General features: G+C 37.0%; 1 protein-coding gene across 1 annotated transcript in view; it reads right to left on the reverse strand.

The window, feature by feature from the left end:
• Positions 1–2,483: 2,483 nt before the first annotated feature.
• Positions 2,484–17,070, reverse strand: part of RECQL (RecQ like helicase) — a 47,200-nt gene continuing 32,613 nt past the window's right edge. The window contains exons 8-15 of the mRNA XM_045811849.2: positions 16,255–16,336; positions 15,151–15,299; positions 14,944–15,061; positions 14,231–14,369; positions 12,571–12,662; positions 4,295–4,514; positions 3,852–3,981; positions 2,484–3,331 (exon numbers count right to left, since the gene is read on the reverse strand). Of these exons, the coding sequence (XP_045667805.2) occupies positions 3,188–3,331; positions 3,852–3,981; positions 4,295–4,514; positions 12,571–12,662; positions 14,231–14,369; positions 14,944–15,061; positions 15,151–15,299; positions 16,255–16,336 (1,074 nt within the window). The 3' untranslated portion in view covers positions 2,484–3,187. The remainder of the gene's footprint in view (positions 3,332–3,851; positions 3,982–4,294; positions 4,515–12,570; positions 12,663–14,230; positions 14,370–14,943; positions 15,062–15,150; positions 15,300–16,254; positions 16,337–17,070) is intronic.

A 17,070-nucleotide genomic window follows, 5' to 3' on the forward strand; every position in this document is an offset into this window, starting at 1 on the left:
AAAGACATTGAGGAAGACATAAAAAGATGGAAAGATATTCCATGCTCATGGATCGGAAGAATTAACATAGTTAAAATGTCCATGCTACCCAGAGCAATCTACACTTTCAATGCTATCCCGATCAAAATACCGAGGACATTTTTCAAAGAACTGGAACAAATAGTCCTTAAATTTGTATGGAAACAGAAAAGGCCCCGAATCTCCAAGGAACTGTTGAAAAGGAAAAACAAAGCTGGGGGCATCACAATGCCGGATTTCGAACTGTACTACAAAGCTGTGATCACAAAGACAGCATGGTACTGGCACAAAAACAGACACATAGACCAGTGGAACAGAATAGAGAAGCCAGAAATGGACCCTCGGCTCTTTGGGCAACTAATCTTTGACAAACCAGGAAAAAACATCCTGTGGGAAAAAGACAGTCTCTTCAATAAATGGTGCTGGGAAAATTGGACAGCTACATGCAAAAGAATGAAACTTGACCACTATCTCACACCATACACAAAAATAAACTCCAAATGGATGAAAGACCTCGATGTGAGACAAGAATCCATCAAAATTCTAGAGAAGAACATAGGCAGCAACCTCTACGACATCGGCCAAAGCAACCTTTTTCATGATACATCCCCAAAGGCAAGAGAAACTAAAGATAAAATGAACTTATGGGACTTCATCAAGATTAAAAGCTTCTGCACAGCCAAGGAAACAGTCAGAAAAACTAAGAGGCAGCCCACGGAATGGGAGAAGATATTTGCAAATGACACTACAGATAAAGGACTGGTATCCAAGATCTACAAAGAACTTCTCAAACTCAATACACGAGAAACAAATAAACAAATCAAAAAATGGGCAGAAGATATGAACAGACACTTTTCCAATGAAGACATACAAATGGCTAACAGACACATGAAAAAAATGTTCAAAATCATTAGCCATCAGGGAAATTCAAATCAAAACCACACTAAGATACCACCTTACGCCAGTTAGAATGGCAAAAATAGACAAGGCAAGAAACAACAATTGTTGGAGGGGATGTGGAGAAAGGGGATCCCTCCTACATTGTTGGTGGGAATGCAAGTTGGTACAGCCACTCTGGAAAACAGTGTGGAGGTCCCTTAAAAAGTTAAAAATTGAGCTACCCTATGATCCAGCCATTGCACTACTGGGTGTTTACCCCAAAGATACAGACGTAGTAAAGAGAAGAGCCATATGCACCCCAATGTTCATAGCAGCAATGTCCACAATAGCTAAATCGTGGAAGGAGCCGAGATGCCCTTCAACAGATGACTGGATTAAGAAGTTGTGGTCCATATATACAATGGAATATTACTCAGCTATCAGAAAGAACGAGTTCTCAACATTTGCTGCAACATGGACGGCACTGGAGGAGATAATGCTAAGTGAAATAAGTCAAGCAGAGAAAGACAACTATCATATGATTTCTCTCATCTATGGAACTTAAGAACTAGGATAATCGGTAGGGGAAGAAAGGGATAAAGAAAGGGGGGGTAATCAGAAGGGGGAATAAAACATGAGAGACTATGGACTATGAGAAACAAACTGAGGGCCTCAGAGGGGAGGGGGGTGGGGGAATGGGATAGACCGGTGATGGGTAGTAAGGAGGGCACGTATTGCATGGTGCACTGGGTGTTATACGCAACTAATGAATCATCGAGCCTTACATCAGAAACCGGGGATGTACTGTATGGTGACTAACATAATATAATAAAAAATCATTAAAAAAAAAAAAAAGAATGAACCAGGTGCTTTGTCATGCATATGATTTACTCCTCTTTACGTTACTCCGAGGCAAGTCTTCTCTGCATAATTTACTGGTGAGGAGGAACACACATACATAAGGTTTAAGGAGATTACTTTGCTCGTGAAAGATCTAACTCAGTTCCTTATTAAATCTTTAAGTCACGACTCTAGACTAATGTAGTCCAGGTCCTACATATTTAATTCACTAGATACTTTCACTGATCACAGAGATTGTGTGGCAGGGTCATCTGTACAATAAATGCAGTGTCATTCAGATGTTTTCTTTGTGACCCTCTCCACTGACACTTTTAGCTGTAAAATATTGTGAATAGATCTCTGTGCGGGCCATTCTAGAATAACACAGTGTAAGTGCATATCGTGCTTCCTTTTTGGTACTCACTAGAATAACTTCATCATCTCTGTACAGAGGTTGTATTGCTGCGAAAATACAACGCACAGGGCTTAGGTTCAGATCACGAGTTAATGCTGAGACGTACCAAAGGACGAGAATAAAGTCAAAGTCGTCATGCAGATGGGTGAACGATGGGAGCTGCCTTAATTGGTGAAACTGATTTAGAAGAAACATTTGAAAACTTAATTTTAAATCAGATGGCTCTTTCATCATATGGAGAAGATGGGCTAGATCCAAATATTGATTTAGAAGATTATGTAGTTCTTAAAATGCCTTTTTTAATCCAAATGAAGTTCCAAACACACGAAAGTCACAATAAAGTAAATGCACTGATTTAATGAAGTTAAGAATACAGAAGTGATAATGATTTCAGTGGGAAAGTTTCAAAATATAAATAAAATTGCAAAGATCAAATAATTTACAGTTACATTTACATTAGTGGTCAGTTTTCTGCTGGAAAAAAGTAAGGATTTAAGTTACTCCTGATTTGGCCTTGGAGCAGATTTAGCTAGGCTGTTATCTACTTAGCCAACCACTTGGTCTGGTATGCCAGACTCATTCTTTGATTAGGAAATATCAGAGAGGGTTATGGTTTCAAGTAGCTTATTGTTTTGATTTAGAGATATAGTAATAGCTTTCTTGCTATTATCATTTATATTGATACCTTATTCCTTTTACATTTAGATTCTACAGCTCTTATGAGCTGAAATCACTCCCTTTCTGTGATACGCCTAGGTAAAATATTCCATATGATAACACTGCTATCAAAAAGTATGTCAAGGGATAAAGGATTTAAGATAGATATGTGAATTCATTCTTACATGTTTTACAGTAAAATTATTTTTCTTTCATACTGTAAATTTATATAATTCATGATCTTAAATTTTCAAGTCTTCAATACTTCAGAAGTAAGTTCCATATGTATAAAATACTAATAAAATTGTCTTAAACTTTTAACTACAAAATAATAATGTATACATACATAAACTGTCTTCTTGGAAAATTTAGAAACACTCATGCATCATCAATTTTTCTTTTCTTAGTCCCTGTATTCTTAGATTGCTGAAGCATGTTTGCAGACTTCTGGAAGTTACCTGAATTTTTTTCTTCCCTTTTTTTATCACCTCCTTCAGAATGACAAGTTTGAGATGATTCAATCTACAAATAAAAACAAAGCAAACATTCTGGTCAAAACTCAGCTGTTCCATTTTCTTTTCAGATTACTAATCCCACTGGTCCTTCATATGAGCCCTATCCTGAAGGGATACATCAGAGACACAGTGGTACGTGGCCTGCTTTTGCAGGCTTGAGAGTATGTAGTGTGTGAGAGTCACTGGTTCTCGACCTCTGCTGCACAGGCCGACTTCTCAACCAGTGTTGATCCACAACCAATGTTGTGAGGGCAGGGTGCATTGCAAATTAGACAACACTAAAACGGATTCTTCATGTTCTAAAAGGTTGGAAACTCTAGTCTATGTTAAAAGGTAGACTAGTTTAAATTATTAGTTAATATCTCTACAGAAAGCAAAGGTATGTTTTCTCTCTTCCATGCTCAGATTCTAAGAAGAAAACTGCTTATCTCCTCTTGTGTTCCACTGGGCCCAGGACAGTACCCGTTAACAGCATTCCATAAGGTCTAATGTGTTTCTTCAGTATGTAAAAATTAATAGCCAGGTACCCTGAAACAGCTCTGCGCGGGCTTCTTTACTTGCATGGTAATGACATGTGCCTCGTTGTTCAGAAGATTAGCTTTAGGTCCTATTTTCAAATATGAAATGGTAGCATAAGCTGTAAAACTGTAGTCTTCTCTGTGGAAGATAAAAAGGCCAACAATCAGAAAGGTTTTCAGAAATGATAAAAAACTGAAATTTATAAAAAATTAACCATAAATGCAATAATTTTAATACACTAATTGGGAATGAAACTTGCACAAAACAAATACTTTCTGTAAATTGCATTTTTTTTGACATGCAGTGATCAGTTAAAGTTGTAGTGTATTAGGTAAATTTTATATGGCATTTAAAAGTTGTACATGAAACAACTGGAAAACTGGTTCTGTTGCAGTTTTGAGAAACAATCATAAAGACAACACCAAAGGACAAGAAATGGATTTGCATCTACTTAAGATACTGCTGTAGAAGAAGGTGTGCAATCATCTTCTCCAGGTCTTCACGAGGAAGTTTAGGAGGGGCGACACCTGCCACTCTCAATTTTGCTGCACCCTTTCCCATCCAAGAATCAATGAGTTTCAGTGGTGTGAGCTTTTCATTCAGGTCCTCTGCCTGCTTCAGGATCTTGATTAGATCTCTGCAGTGTGCTGCCACATTCTTTCTTTCACATGCTATAATGAGACAGGCAACTGGGATTTAGAAACTACCGCAAGCACAGGCTAGTCGAAGTGGTTTAAGATGAGTCAGCATCAGCCACCCTAAACTGGTTTTTCTGCATTAGAACTAGGCTGTTCCTTAAGTCTATCACTAAACCAAGAGTCTCTGTAAGCCATTATTGAATTTACAGTAATGTAAAGACAATAAGCTGGTTACCAGAAGGCCTCTAGGTGTGCTCTAGGAACCAGAGTGTCTTCCAGACATGACTGAGAGAGATTTATAAGAGAATCAGTCTGTTTTTCATATTTACCTGATCTGTGCTCATTAAACAACATTATGAAAACTATGGCTTCCTCCGTACTCTGATTTAGAGACAGTAATGTCCTGGTCAGATTCCTAATTATTGATTCTAGCACCCTGATTATATACATCAGACTCCTGTTAATGCGGCAGTATAATGCAGTATAATAAACTCATACAAGTTTCTCTAGCTGCAAAGTTATATATAGTGACCTTCACCCAAGACATCAAAATTGGGAGAGAACTGGTTAGTCCAACTCTTCAGGCACAACACACAGGATGAAAAAAGTGAAAATACAGCACCAAAACACTGCTAAATTAGTGTCTGAGTGGTTAGCCATTATCTACATCAGAAATGACTGACCATAATCTCTCCTTTGCATTAAATTTCTCTTCCCAATCAGTGACTAGCCTTTTCTTATAATAGCATTACTATTCAGAATTTAAAATTTCCTTCACTTCTTAAAAATTTAACATGCCCATAATATAGCAATGTAAGATTCATACTTCCACACAGCACTTTTCCTTTTATTTACCTTTACTTTAAAACTTGTGAGTTGTTACTTCTGAATCTAGAAAATGCTATTCACAGCTTGCTTAATCCATTTTGGGGCCTAATATTGCCCCCATGTAGTCCTAGCTATATATATTAGCCTATAAAGTTTAAAGAACGATGAACTAGGGACCGTTCTAGTCCAAGATGGTGACACAGGAAGATGCTGAACTCCCCTCCACGGGCACACATCAAATCTACACCTATTTATAGGCACTTCCTCCTGAAGAAGAACTGAGGGCTGACTGACCAGCTTCTGTACAACAAGACAGACCACCTAGAGAACACTGAGAAAGACTGAGATGTGGGAACAAAGGGTGCCCCCCACCCTCGATGCAGCAAACTGCAGTGCAGAGGATTGTAATGAGGTACCAGAAGCAGATTCATCTACGCTGGGCCACAGAAAATAAAACCCATGGCTTAAAAGAACCACCAGAATATAAAGGAAATAGCCCTTGAACCCTGCTAACTATCTCTGAATTGGAGGGTCCAGTGAGTGCCACAATTTATGTTCCCCCACCACCTTGACAGCATAGATGGGAGCGGGTCCAGGCGCCCTAACCAGCCTACCACCTCAGTGAACTCTGAGCCCCCAACCCACACCAGTCGCAGCTGTCCCACCAAGGCAGCCCCATGGTGGTGCACACCAGGACAGCCCTGGTCAGTGCTCACTACAGCTCCAACTCTCTCACCATGCTGAGGCAGGCACAAAGCACCTCAGAACAATCTAGGCCTGCAACCCTTTGGCTTCAGATAGCTTTCTAGGGAACCCCCCATCTGCCCTGCCTGGTCAACCTGGCTTGCACTCACTTCAGGTGTCCTTCCATGGCACCATCTGTGCAAAGAGCACTATGAATGCCCCAGCCTACACCCTTTCAACTACAGCTGACCTGTCAGGTTGTCCCTTGCACAAAGCACCCAAGGACCTCCCCGGCAAGCAACCTGCCACAGCTCTAGCTGCCCCCACCAGGGCACCTTCTGTGCATGCCAGAATACCCCAATTTACACCCACTTTAATTTCAGCCATCCTGCCAGGGTGCCCTATGCATGGAGAACCCCAGTTCCACCCCTGGCTTGCACCCACTTTAGCATCATCTGTCCTGCCAGGGCACCCTCTGCAAAGAGACTCAGGAATGCCCCAGCCCTCACCCACTTAAATTCTACCCATCCCACCAAGGCAACCTCACTACAGGGTCCCCTGCAACCTCCAGCCCACCCCAGCCACAGCTCCAGCCAGTCAACAAAAATCACCAGGCATATACCATCTACATAAACGGGACAACCACACACTAAGACCATTCCTTCAAGTTTGGGATAAGGAGCAGTTCTGCCTAATTCATGGAAATGAACACAAAGTCAAGCAAAATGGGGAGACAAGGGAATATACTCCAAAAAACAAGACAAAATGTCAAAAAAAGAACTTAATGAAATGGAGATAACAATACGCCTAACAAGGAGTTTAATGTTCTTAAAAATGGTTGCTAGACTAAGAATGAAAAAACTCTGAGAACTTCAACAAAGAACTGGAAAATACAAAGAACCAGAGTTGAAGAATAAACAACTGAAATGAAAAATACATTAGAGGGAATCAACAGTTGATTAATGGATGCAGAACAGATCAATGATCTGGAAGATGGGTAAGGATAGCACCCAAGCTGAACAGCAAAAATAATTTTTAAAAATGAGGATAAGTTAAGGGATCTGTTAGACAATATCAAGTGAGCATTCATATTAGAGGGGTCCCAGAAAGAGAAGAGAGAAAGGGGCAGAAAATTTGAAGAAATAGCTGAAAACTTCCCTAAGGAAGGAAATAGACATCCAGATTCAGGAAGCACACAGAGCACCTTAACAAGATGAACTCAAGAAAGTCCACACCACAACACACAATTAAAATGTCCAAGGTTAAAGATAAAATTGTAAAAGCAAGAGAGAAACAAAAAGTTATGTATAAGAAAAACCACATAAGGCTATCAGCTGATTTTTTGGCAGAAACTGCAGGCCAGAAGAATGTGGTATGATACATTCACAGTGCTGAAAGGAAAAAATCCTGCAATCAAGAGTACCTAGCAAGATTATCACTCAGAATTGAAGAAAAGATAGAGTTCACAAACAAAAGGTAAAGGAGTTCATTACCACTAAACTGGCCTTACAAGAAATACTAAAGGGACTTCATTAAGTGGAAAAGAAAAGGCCATAATTAGATGTAAGGAAATTCTCAATAAAAAGATGTAAAACATGGCAACATATACATAAACCATGGAGGGGGTGTGAAAAAGTTTTTAGAATGTGTTCAAACTTAAGTGACCATCACCTAATATACACTGCTTTATACTTAGAATGTTAATATATGAACCTCATGGTAACCACAAAGACAACACCTGTAATAGGTAAAATAAAGGAAAAAAATACAGTATACAGAATATAGTCAATGGTACTGTAACAGTGTTATGTGGTGACAGATGGTAACTACACTTGTGATGGGCACGGTATAACTTACAGAGTTGCTGAATCACTATGTTGTACGTTTGAAACCAATTAACATTGTGTTAACTCAAATAAAAGAAATAAGGAATTTAAAAAATAGGGGCTCTAGGTTGGCTTGTCAGTGGAAGATACAACTCTTGATCTCAGGATTGTGAGTTTGAGCCCCACATTGGGCATAGAGATTACTTTTTAAAAAATTTTAAAAACAAAACAATAAAAAGGCAAACTTTAAAAAAATGGGGGAAAAAGTAACAATAGAAAGCCAAACAACACCACAGAAAGTCATCAATCACAAAGAAAGCAAGAAAAGAGAACTACAAAAACAACCAGAAAACAATCAACAAAATGGCAATAAGGACACAGCTATCAATAATTACTTTGAATGTAAATGGTCTAAATGTTCCATTCAAAAAACAGAGGGTGCTGGAATGAATTAAAATACAAGACTCAGGGCGCCTGGGTGGCTCAGTCGGTTAAGTGCATGCCTTTGAATCAGGTCATGATCCCAGGGTCCTGGGACTGAGTCCCACATCAGGCTCTCTGCTTATTGGGGAGTCTGCTTCTCCCTCTCCCTCTGCTGCTGCTCTCTGTCAAATAAATAAATAAACTCTTAAAAAAAAAAAAAAAAAAAACAAGACTTAGTATATGCTGCCTAAAAGAGACTGACTTCAGACCTAAAGACACATACAAATTAAAAGTGAAGGGATGGAAAAACATATGCAAAATGGAGGCAAAAAGAAAAGCCAAGTAGCAGTACATATATCAGACAAAATAGACTTTAAAACAAGGACTAGGGCAGTCAAAGGGCATTACATAATGATAAAGGCACAAATCCAACAACAAGACATAAAAAGCGTAAATATCTATGCATCCAACACAGGAGCATGTAAATACATAAAGCAAACATAACCAAAGAGAGAAACTGACAGTAATACAATAATACAGAGGAACGTTAACACACCACTTACATCAATGGATAGATCATCCAGGCAGGTGAACAAGGAAACTGTCTTCGAATGACACATGAGACTAGATGGACATAACAGATATATACAGAACATTCTATCCAAAAAGAGCATATTACACATTCTTTTCAAGTGCACACAGAGCATTCTCTGGGACCTATCACATTAGGGGACAAAATTAAAATAAGCCTCAATAAATTTAAGACTATGGAAATCATACCATGCATCTTTTCCAACTGCAACAATATGAAACCAGAAATCAATCACAGGAAAAAAAACTAGGAAACACACAAACATGTGGAGGCTAAACATGCTGCTACATAACTAATGGGTCAACAGATAAGAAATTTTTAAAAATACATGGAGACAAATGAAAATGAAAACACAACTGTCTAAAATCTTTGGGACATATGTTAACTAGCATTTAAATAAAAATTTGAAACAAAAAAGAAATCTTTGGGACACAGCAAAAGCAGCTTTTTTTGTTGGTTTTTGTTTTGTTTTGTTTTTTTAAGATTCTGTTTATTTGAGAGAGCATGCACAAGTGGGTGGGAGGAGAGGGAGAAGCAGACCCCCCTGAGCAGGGAGCCTGACACAGGGCTCAATTCCAGGACCCAGACATCATGACCTGAGCCGAAGGCTGACGCTTAACCAACTGAACCACCAGGCACCCCAAAAACAGTTTCAAGAGGGAAATTTATTACCAATACAAGACTATCTCAAGACAAGAAAAATCTCCAATAAACAATCTAATATACCTAAAGGAACTAGAAAAAGAACAAAACCCAAGGTAAATAGAAGGAAAGAAATAAGATCAAAGCAGAAAGGAAACAGAGACTAAAGAAAAGATAAAGGAAACTAAAAGTTGGTTCTTTGAAATAATAAAGGAAACGATAAACCTTTACCCAGACACTCATCAAGAAAAAACAAGAGGATCCATATAAAATCAGAAATGAAAGCAAAGTAACAATTAACACCCCAGAAATACAAAGGAATGTCAGAGAATATTATGAAAAATCAGATGCTAACAAACTGGACAACCTAGAAGAAATGGATAAATTGCTAGAGACATGATTCTCTGAAACTGAATCGGGAAAAATCAAAGTCTGAACAGACTAAGTACTAGTAACAATATGGAAGTGATAACCAAAAAACTAGCAACAAAGTCCAAGACCAGATGGGTTCACAGATGAATTCTACCAAACATGTATCCCCTCAAAGTATACCAAGAAACAGAAGAAAGCAAGCTTCCAAATACATTCCATGAGGCCATAATTACCCTGATACCAAACCAAAGACAACACACAAAAAGAAAGCTACAGGCCAATATCACCTATGCACATAGATACAAAATTTCTCAACAAAATATTAGCAAACCACATTCAACAACACATTAAAAGGATCATTCACCAGAATGAAGTGGTATTTATTCCCGGAATACATGGATGGTTCAATATTTGCAAATCAATCAATATGATACTCATTTACAAGAGGTAAAATAAAAACCATGTATCATCTGAATAGATGCAGAAAACACATCTGACAAAATTCAGCATCCGTTCATGATAAAAACTCCAAAAAGTAGGTGTAGAGGGAACATATTTCAACATAATAAAGGCCATACATGAAGAATCTAGAGCTCACATTACATTCAATGGTGAAAAACTGAGAGCATTTTCTCCAAGGTCAGCAGCAAGACAAGGATGTCCACTTTTATTCAACATAGTACTGGAAGTCCTAGCCACAGCAAGAAAAAATAAATAAATCCATATTGGTAAGGAAGAAGTTAAAATATCACTATTTGTAGATGACATTATACTATACATGGAAAACCTTAAAGACTCCATGAAATTATTAGAATAAATTAATTCAGTAAAGTTGCAGGATACAAAATTAATACACAGAAATCAGTTACATTTCTATACACTAATAACGAAGTAGCAGAAAGATAAATTAAAAAGACAATTCCATTTACAATTGCACCAAACATAATAAAATGCCCAGGAATAAACTTAACCAAGGAAGCAAGAGAACCTATACTCTGAAAACTATCAAACACTGATGGAAGAAACTGAAGATTACACAAGCAAATGGAAAGATATTCAATGCTCATGGATTGGAAGAATACTGATAAACTGCCTACTACACAAAGCAATCTACAGATTCAGTGTAATCTCTATCAAAATACACCATTTTTCACAGAACTAGAACAAATAATCTTAAAATTTGTATGGGACCACGAAAGACCTCAAAGAGTCAAAGAAATCTTGAGAAAGAACAAATCTAGTTCAAATCACAGATTTTAAGATATACTACAAACCTGTAATAATCAAAACAATATGGTACTGGCACAAAAACAGACACAGATCAATGAAAAAGAATAGCCCAGAAACAAACCCACCCTTATATATCTGGTTAATCTATGACAAAGGATGGAAGAATATAGAGAAAAAGACACTCTCTTCAATACATGGTGTTGGGAAACCTGGACCACTTTCTTCCCATATACAAAAACAAATTCAAAATGGATTAAAGACCTAAATATAAGACCTGTAACCATAAAATTCCAGAAGAGAACACAGGCAGTAATTTCTCTGACATCGACCATAGCAACATTTTTCTGAATATGTCTTCTTGTGCAAGGGAAACAAAAGCAAAAATAAATTACTGGGACCACAGCAAACCAAAAAGCTTTTGCACAGTGAAGAAAACCATCAAGAAAACTAAAAGATAATCTACTGAATGGGAGAAGATATTTGCAAATGACATATCCAATAAAGGGTTAGTATAAGATATATGAAGAACTTACACAACTCAAAACCAAGGGGAAAAAAAACCCATAATCCAATTAAAAATGGGCAGAAGACCTGAATAGTTTTCCCAAATAAGACCTACAAACAGTCAACAGGCAGACACATGAAAAGATGCTCACCATCACTCATCATTAGGGAAATGCAAATCAAAACCACAGTGAGACATCACCTCACACCTGTCAGAATGGCTAGAATCAAAAACACAAGAAACAAGTGTTGGTGAGGATGTGGTGAAAATGGAACCCTTGTACGCTGTTGGCGGCAATGCAAACTGATGCAGCCACTGTGGAAGACAGTATAGAGGTTCCTCAAAAAGTTAAAAACAGAACTACCACATGATCCAGTAATTCCCCTACCAAGTACTTACCCTCAAGAAACAAAAACACTAATTTGAAAAGGTACATGTACCGCTACGTTTATAGCCATGATATGGTAGCATCCCAAGTGTCCACTGATATGCCATTGTGGTATATATATACAATGCAGTATTACTCAGCCATAAAAAAGAATGAGATCTTGTCATTTGCAACAATAAATGGACAGAAGGTATTATGCTAAGTAAAATGAGTCAAAGACAATACCATAGGTTTTCACATATATGTAGAATCTAAGAAAAAAAAGCAAAGGAATAAACGGAAAGCAGAAACTGACCCACAAATATAGAAAACAAACCAATGTTTGCCAGAGGGGAGGGAGGTGGGGAGATGGGTAAAATGGATGAAGGGGAGTGGGAGTACGGGCTTACAGTTATGGAATGATTAAGTCATGGGGTGAAAGGCACAACACAGGGAATATACAGTCAACAGTACTGTAACAGCATTGCACGGTGACAGATGGTAGCTACACTTGCAGTGGGCAGCACAGTGCAGACTTATGGAATCACTGTGCTGTACCCCTGACACTAATGTAATATTATGTGCCAACTCTACTTCAATTAGAAAAACCATGAACTCACCAATGTCTTTACAACAATTATCACACATTTTGTCGCATGCTTCTGAATTCCACACTTCATCAAAATGTTGAGCTATCAATACACGGCGACACCTGCAAACACATTTAGAGATACAAATTACTAAATGACCTGATAAGTTTTAAAAATCCCTATTTCAAAACACAGAATTATACATTATATTAGTTTCCTAATGCTGTCATAACATTACCACAAGCTCAGTGGCTTAAAACAACACAAATTTATTATCTTAAATTTCTATAGAAGTCTGACATGGGTCTCTCTGGCTTAAAATCAAGGTGTCAGCAGGAATGGATTTCTTCTGGAGGCTCTAAGGGAGAATCTGTTTTCTTGTCCTTTCCAGTTTCTAGAGACTGCATGAATTCTTGGCTCATGCCTCCCTTTCCTCCATCTTCAAAGCCAACGACCTTCCCTGCTTCCTTCCACATTTAAGGACCCTTGTGATTATCCTAGACCCATCCAAACAACCCAGGGTTATTATACCCTAGTCTCTGGGGGCTATTCTCCTACCTACCACATAATTTTTTCTGTATGTATTTTTACCACATAATTTTTTCTGTATGTATTTGATAAATACTTCTTTTAGAAGTTGTCTAAGATTCCCTTTGAGATTCAATACTGTGCAAAAATTAAGAGAATTTTCCTGATAGCAAAGCAGTTTCTTGTATTTTAGCAGTTTCTTGCATTTGACTCTAAACCCCAAAATATGCTTCTTGGGAATCTACTGGATATCTAAGGAAATTTTCATTTTCTTATTTAACTAGATTGTTGCACCACCTATAGGAAAGAAATGACATTTTCTGTCACAGTCCAATCACTGGTTATCAGTTCAAAATTTTAGAGTCCTTTTTAGGATGAGCAATAAGAGTATAAAAATGACTAATACTGAAAAGCCATCAGGGAACTATACGGTCTAACTAAAACCACCCCAAATAGATTTATATTTATTTCTTAAGGAGAAACTTAACCCTGCTCTCAACTATTTCATCAGCCCATCAGCTGGTGAGATGGTACCTGTTACCAAGCTCAGCTCTCAAAATGCCTACCATACATACCTTTTCAAAATTAGTAAAGCATGTAGCTGTATTTCGGAGCCAGAGAGAAAAGGCTTGGACTCATTTGTATCAAAACTTTCAATAAAAGGGGGATGGATGAAATAAGATGAAGGGGATTAAGAGGTACAATCTTCCAGTTATAATATAAAGATGACTGGGGGATGTACTATACAGCAGAGGGAATATAGTCCTTAATATTCTAACAGCTCTGCTGGGTGACAGAGGGTCACTAGACTTACTGTGGTGACCATTTTGTAATATATATGAATACTAATTCACTATGTTGTACATGTGAAACTAATAAATATTATATGTCAATTATTCTTTAATTAAAATCAGCATCTCAATATGCTTGTTTTACTTTAAAAAATAACTCCAATAAAAAAGCGTTTTGGAGGATTATCAGGGAGAGAGAGAATCTCTCTTCTTGAATTAAGGCAGATGCTGAGGGTTCATGTACTGACATTTGCTTTTACAGGTTTGTACTTGATATTCTACAGTGTATTTACTTACTGAGCAAGTACTCAAAGTAATTTCATATAGTGCTTATGTTTAAGTGACAAGTTATAAAAAGGTATGTGGCTTACTTGCTTATGTTTTGACAGTATGACACCATCTCATAAAGCTTCTGTTGTCCTACATTTTCCATCACCACCATTGAACTTATTCTGAATATATCTCCAAAGCCATAATACAAAATACAGTCCGCTTTCATGTCATCTCGACCTGTAGTGTGAGAAATCGATTGCATAATTACTTGAAAATTTCAAAATATGCAAAAATAATATGTATAAAATCAGCTGACAATGCTTCACAGTCTACATATATCACATCTAGAAATTTCAGAGAAATGAAAGTTAATTTTTAATACCTGCCTTCAAATTATAAAAAGAAAAAATGACTAAAGAGACTTATCAACAATCAGCTTTATAACTTAAAAAAATATGTGCATAACCTAGTTACTGAAGTTATAAACTTGAAACCACTAATTAAAAATTCAGAAGGCAAAGATGGACATCAAATTATCTTAGCAAACATAGGAAACAATTCATAACACTCCCATACAAGTAAGATAAGCACTTAAGTACATAAGTACAATTAAGCATAAAACTGCAAAAAAAAAAAAAAAAAAAAAAACCAACTAAAAATTAAAATAAAAAAAACTGCAAAAAGGACTTCATTGTTCTAAAATACTAGCTAATAAAGAAGATTAAAAATACAGAATTGTTAAACATCATCTATAGTATAATTTTTAGAAAAGCTTTGTTAAAAGTTACTTCTGGATAGGAGTTGTACATACCTGCACGTCCACTCTCTTGGTAATAATTTTCAATAGATTTACTCATTGAATGATGGATAACAAACCTCACATCTGGTTTATCAATTCCCATACCAAATGCAACTGTGGCCACTACTACCTAAAATGTTTTAACATTTTATGTTAATTAAATCAAGTTAAAATATTTTTAAATGTTAACTAGGCTTCTATTGAAGATATATACTTAACCTGAATTTCATTGGCTGACCATCTTCGATGAACATTGGTTTTATCTTCTGGTTCCATATTGGCATGGTACGCTCCTGCTTGAATTCCCAGTTTCTGTAAACTAACTGTAACTTGTTCAGAGTCTTTCTGAGAAAAGCAATATATAATTCCTGTAGTAAAATATGTTCAATTGTTAGGTATATAGAATTTTTAACACACATTCAAGATACTAAATTGGGAGAAAAAGATTTAGGAAAGATTCCAAGGTCCTGAACACATAATGACTTTCTCACATAATTCAAGATTTGACCAAGCAGCCTGCTCAAAAGCACAAATAAGCCCTGGGCCACCAGTGCTGGTTCCCATTATCTCTTTTTTCTCTCGAGTATGGTATGAAAAGTTTCATGTGCAAGTGACTGGAGATCACTGCATCGAACACAGCTAACAGGTTTCTCTATTTGCAGGGCTAGCCAGAACTTCTCACGTGCTGACTGACACACCCTGCGAAGCTCCAGGAGGGATAAAGAGCTGCGGCCTTTCCCAAACTTGACCCTGGAGATCCTTTCACCCAGGGCACCATTAGTAGCTCCTGAAAATCTGTAGAACAGCTTGGAAATGCTACTTTTACACAAACTCTGTGCTTCAGTAACACCTGTCTATGCATTAATCCTGGAACATGCAGACAAATACTCTCAACTCCATCTACAGTTAACTCATTCAATATGTACTGTTTATTCCTTAATGTGTCCTTTGCTATTAAGGACTGTATATTATATCCCTTTGGAAAATCACACCTTAACCTTCTGTCTTATACACAGCGGATACTTACTAAACATGTGCTCTTGGTAATTAGCATTATGTCATTAGGTCCACTATTTAAAGCAATTAGGTGCAAATAAACAAAAATAAATCAGTTTTATGACTCTTATAATCTGTCCCATGAGCAAATGACACACCCAGTTTCTAAGATCACCAAGCAAATTAATTTTATCCTACCATTTTCAAGTACCTTCTGCCATGCACTAATATTTTTGGTTGTTAATAATTTATCAGTAGATCAGTGTAATATTAATTACTTCTCAAAAGTTCTCGCTCAGTCTTCAAAGTTGGTTTGTTTTTTATTACCTGATTGCCCTTTGTATCTCCCATTAATGAGCTTTACAATATCCTCGATAAAATCTTCGGTGTTGGAGGGCTTCTGCCGAATCTAAGAAAAAGCTAACTTATTACAAAGTAAATTAATGAGCACCATCCATGTAGCTGTTTACTTAAAACTTTCAGGGTGCCATACTTTTATGGGCACAGTGCTTTTTCTCATTCTTACATTTACCTCCCTGACTCTTCTTGATTCTTGGTTTTGAATTTACCAGGGAAGAAGCAGCAAACTTATAAAGATGGAGATCTTTTTATTTTATGGGTTTTTTTTTGTTTGTTTGTTTTATTTGAGTAGGCTCCATGCCCAGTGTGGGCAAACGAGATCACAAACAAGATCAAGACCTAAGCTGAGATCAAGAGTTGGATACTTAACTGACTGAGCCACCCAGGTGCCCCTATTTTCTGATGTTACTTTTATAAAAACATAAACCCTGGCATAAATAACTTCAGTGAAAACTCAGAAAAATATTATCTATTCTTTTAAAAGGATTGGAAAGAAAGGAAAAAAAAACAGCTATTAAGCTATATAATCTAAATGGAGTATCAGCAAATCTTTAATGGCATATTAATATTGTATTATTTTGTAATAACTTCAAGAAATGTCATTAGGGTCCTTGGTATCAATCTACTCCTTCCCTCCATCCCTGCATAAGAATGTGCATCAATTTCACAAGGCGATGTCTTTTATTTAACCCAACAAAGCAACAGAGATACATGAAGAAAGCATTAATTACTGATCTGCTTATAATCACCTCATGATTTTAAAAACTTTTAAACAGAGTTAAC

Source organism: Ursus americanus, chromosome 25 (assembly GCF_024610735.1).
Source record: "Ursus americanus isolate L20-20 chromosome 25, mUrsAme1.1.p, whole genome shotgun sequence".
Taxonomy (NCBI): domain Eukaryota; kingdom Metazoa; phylum Chordata; class Mammalia; order Carnivora; family Ursidae; genus Ursus; species Ursus americanus.